The 4,352-nt window shown below is 31.1% G+C and overlaps 1 protein-coding gene across 1 annotated transcript; it reads right to left on the reverse strand.

The window, feature by feature from the left end:
• Window positions 1-722: 722 nt before the first annotated feature.
• LOC131667676 (sodium-coupled monocarboxylate transporter 2-like) lies at window positions 723-3,645 on the reverse strand. Its single transcript, XM_058941270.1, has 8 exons — window positions 3,340-3,645; window positions 2,634-2,979; window positions 2,409-2,563; window positions 2,201-2,341; window positions 2,020-2,128; window positions 1,651-1,872; window positions 1,048-1,568; window positions 723-931 (listed from the first exon to the last, which is right to left on the reverse strand). Exons 1-8 carry the CDS (start codon window positions 3,552-3,554, stop codon window positions 853-855), a joined length of 1,788 nt encoding a protein of 595 aa, XP_058797253.1. The 5' UTR covers window positions 3,555-3,645; the 3' UTR covers window positions 723-852.
• Window positions 3,646-4,352: the final 707 nt, after the last annotated feature.

Below are 4,352 nucleotides of genomic sequence, written 5' to 3' on the forward strand. Positions count from 1 at the left end.
CATTATAGACGTTTCTTGCTCAGTGGTTGTCGACGAGGGCTCCCCGCATCGGAACAATCATTGCGTCAGTTGAATTTGCTCGTATTTTGAGAGTTATAAATATAAATTCAATTGAAAAAATTAGAAAATACTCGATTGAAGCGTAAGATATCTAAATTTTCTCTAATTTTTTTTAATACTTTATTGTTTATCATCGTCCTAAAAATATACGTATAAAATTTGAAGTCTTAATATTTATTAGAAAAAATTATAAAAGTGATATAGTGGCCCAGCATCGCCCTAAGGCATCAGTATTTAAGCATATTTTTATTAAGAATTTTTATAAAAGTGTCCTTACCTATTACTTTGAATTTCTTGACAATATGTCATCCTTTACGTATTCCTCCATATGAAACCAATTTATCGACTTTGATCTGTGTGTCTGATTCGTATCTTTTCTATTTCGGTGTGTAGATATTTTATGGTAAGTGTGGACTGTTATTGGCGTTAATTATGATGTATATAGGCTGCAAATTTCTATTGTGAGATAACAAGACACATGCACTCTTTTTGACAGAGACGACTATGCTAGAATATCTTTTAGATTAAAGTTTCACTTCATTATTTAAAATCTAATTATAAGTTAAATAAGTTGTGAACCGATAAGTTTTTAAACATTTCTATTTAATGATAAATACTGCGCTGAATGTTGTTATACTTATTTGTTTTGCTAAATTATTTATTTACCACAATATATTCCAAATATTTAAATTACACGAAAATACAAATAAATATTTTTATATTTATTAACTTTAATACCATCAACATTGACTGAACATCCATAGTTTTATTGCAAAATACAATTGTTTTCTGTTACTGTCCGCTTTCAGTTCGTTTGATATGTATATTAGTCGCTGATAGTTCTACAGAGGCATCTCTAGGTGGCAAGTATCTGGAAACGAAAGTAAAATTTGACAGTTAATTTTAACAAGTAATTTTAATACCTGACGATACCAATCATATAGTCTGGTAAAATATAAAAAGAAAAACAGATATTTTTGAACGTACTCTCGTATTATTGGGGAAACATGATCAGGATTAACTTTGCCAGTTTCTTCAGTTTCGCCGACAAGCCAGCTAACGAAGCAAGCAACGAGAATCGTAATGATGCTGCCAATAAGCGTGAAATACAAAATGGCTATTTGAAAAAGTATCATCGGTTGGTCGGCGTGTCCAAAGTCCGAAGTGATGGGTGGTAAGGTCGTTATCTCGGATCCCTTGAGAGTTTCGTTAAGAGGATATGGGCAATTATCGACAGAGGTGGGCAGGGCCGGGTTGTGTATTCGTTTGTGCATAATGTGCCACTGAGTTCCGCCGACTAACCAGGCCATGAACAGCAGTGCGGTGCAAGCGCCGCTGATTGCGCCTTTTTTACCAACGCATGGGAATAACATTCCCAGAATGAATAATCCCAAAAGTGGTCCCTCTGTGGCACTGTTCAAACTGTGGGCCATCTCAAATACTGTGCCCAGCCGCTCGATAATGAAGATCAGACCGATAGTCATCAGGCCGACGATGAATGATGTTAACTGCAATTGAAACGTTAATTTTTACTTTACCTTCTTTTAATTTCTTAATTTATTTCTTAAATATTTAAAATGCCGTACGAACTTTCATAATATTAGCTGCTCTCGCATCTTTTCTCGGACCATCACACATCCAACGGTCTATAAAATTTTCATAAATAGTTCCAGATAAAGTATTAAGACTGGCGCTCATCGTCGAAAGTGCAGAACTCATTAGGCCAGCCAGAAATATACCAGGTAGTCCGAACACGTGACCGGCAATATCCATTACAAAGTAAGGCAAAGTTTGGTCGGTCCGTTTTACTAACTTCGATAATAAAACTTGTGAAATGTGCAGATTTTGTTAGATTTAAATCAAATGAAAATCATGTGGTGTAGATGATATTATATAATTATATTTTTAAGTGATTAGATAGAATACATTAAATTAAATTTGAAAACAAATTTTAATTACTTGTGCTTTGTATGGGTCGCAGTCATGGTAATGAGCGTACATAACAATTCCGGCATAAACACAACCAACTTGCAACATAGCCCATCCTATTGAAGTCAGTAAAATGGCTCTATAAAATATAAAACGAAAATTACTGGTAACAATCAATTTTATTAATAAATTAAAAACTTTTAAATCTTACTTTTTGACGTCAGACTCCTTTTCGATAGCTAAATAACGTTGAATATATTTTTGACCTAAACCGAATCGACTAAGCATGGTGAATGTCATTCCAACGGACATAGCCCAAAACGTATTTCTATCTAATGGATTTGGATTCATACTATAAAATAATGACATATACATTATGCCATATGTGCAATTAGTGAATAGCTTAGATATATAATTACTCAAAAAATTTTATTCGTCCTCCTTTCTCTGCGATTTTCCATGCATTTTCTAAACCGCCAACTGCCATCAAACCTAAAGTTAACACAGTAGCCAAGCTACTTATAGTAAAAATAAACTGTAGCGTATCCGTCCATACTACTGCTTTAATTCCACCCTATATTTTAAGAACATAATAATGTTGCAAATAAATATAATGAATTTTTATACAAATACTCAAAACTTACCAAGGTTGTATAAATAATACAAATAGTACAGAAGAATGGTGTAATCACATGTAAATCAAGACCAGTGACTTGTGAAAAAGCAAGTGCAGGGATGTAAACGACAACTGGGATGTAGACAAATAAAGAAATAGTATAGAGAGCCGAAGCAAAAACTCGAATTGTTTTTGAAAATCTCATTTCTAAGTATTCATGGCAACTGCATACTTGGAGTTTATGAAATACTGGCATTGTAATATATGCTGACGCTAATCCTATCAAAAGAGCTGCGATTGTTGCTGCAAAATATTGAGTGCCATGGTAATATACTTCGGTTGGTACACCCAAATATGTAATTCCTGACAAGAAACTTGAGAAATATTTTTATCAGTAAAAAAGTTATATTTTTAATGAAAAAAATAATTCAATGATGAGTAATAAACTTAATAAATTTCTTAAATTTTCCAAAATTTCCGATACTAGAAGTATTGTACAATAATGATACATATGTAGCAGTATTTACAAGAGATAAAGATCTAAGAAAACATGTGTAAATGTAATATATTAGTATTAACCGATTTATAAGATTTTATAAGCGTCAATTTTTCTCGGTACTACAAGAAAAAAGATAATTTTGAACTGTTTTTCTTAGCACACGACACAAGTTTATTAAACAAATTTTTTTAAATTTATAATAAAAAAAAATACATATTATATTTTATAATCATACCTTGCGAGAATGCTGATGGCGACAGGAAAATAGTGCATATGCTTCCCACCGTACAAATATTCAGAAGTACTGTTTTGCTTATCAAATATAGCAAAATACAAACCAACGAAAAGACTCAAACTCAAAAGTAACCCAAACAAGTAATAGTCCGACCATTCAAACGTTAAAGGATTTAGTTGTACTGTTGGTGCGAAAGTCGACACTGGAAATTTCATTTTTTACAGAAATAACTACTAATTACTTTTTAAAGTTAAATTTTCAATAAAACAATTCAAACACTGATGTAGAACTATCTTGACCGGTTAATGTAAGACGTTGAATGACAGTGGAATACTAATTCATTAGAGCACATATGACAAGATAAGAATATTTGTACGATTGCTAAATTTAAATTCTGATGAACAGGCTCAAGAAAAGTAATGAAACGTCATTTTCCTGATTCGTAATTTATTTGTGTCTTACATTGTATAATACCTTTATTAGGTTTAGATAAAATTTCAAGAATTTTAAGCTCTTTCATAAAATATTATAAACACAAGCTAACCGCATACGTCAAATGCATTAAAATACAATTTTAAAAAATATGGTTCCTAAAGGGCTTATAAGATTTTAAAGAATATGACAAAATCTAAATGACGTTTACGATAAGTTTTACAAATATAAGTAATAATGAATCTATCTATCCTTACATTACTGGCTTATAAAAATAAAAAGCACTTTGTTTGCAAATTCAATTGTTGAACTAAAAATCTGCTTATTAGTTTATTAATTATAGTAATTTCTTTTTTTCAATGTGTCTGGCATCTTTCATTGTATTACCAAATACAATTTTTTGTGGTAATAAACTATAATATAAATAAAATCCGTTTAATACTGTCTACATCCTAAAGTCTTAAATAAGCATTATAATTTCAAAATGATTGCGCATAATCAGTTCAAGTGAAAAACAACAAGATCAGAATGACATAAATCTTATCTTGGTAGATATGAAAAATCACAAACTATTTTATTAT

This window comes from Phymastichus coffea, unplaced genomic scaffold (assembly GCF_024137745.1).
Source record: "Phymastichus coffea isolate CEN01 unplaced genomic scaffold, Cenicafe_Pcof_1.1 PCOF00069, whole genome shotgun sequence".
In the NCBI taxonomy this organism is placed as follows: Eukaryota; Metazoa; Arthropoda; class Insecta; order Hymenoptera; family Eulophidae; genus Phymastichus; species Phymastichus coffea.

Bases quoted from the DNA above. Each gene is read 5' to 3' on its own strand.
- LOC131667676 (XM_058941270.1), bottom strand. From the start codon at position 3,554: ATGAAATTTCCAGTGTCGACTTTCGCACCAACAGTACAACTAAATCCT. The intron at 2,129-2,200 runs GTAAGATTTAAA...TATATTTTATAG, and splicing joins AAGGAGTCTGACGTCAAAAA to AGCCATTTTACTGACTTCAA. The intron at 932-1,047 runs GTACGTTCAAAA...TTTCGTTTCCAG, and splicing joins GTTTCCCCAATAATACGAGA to ATACTTGCCACCTAGAGATG.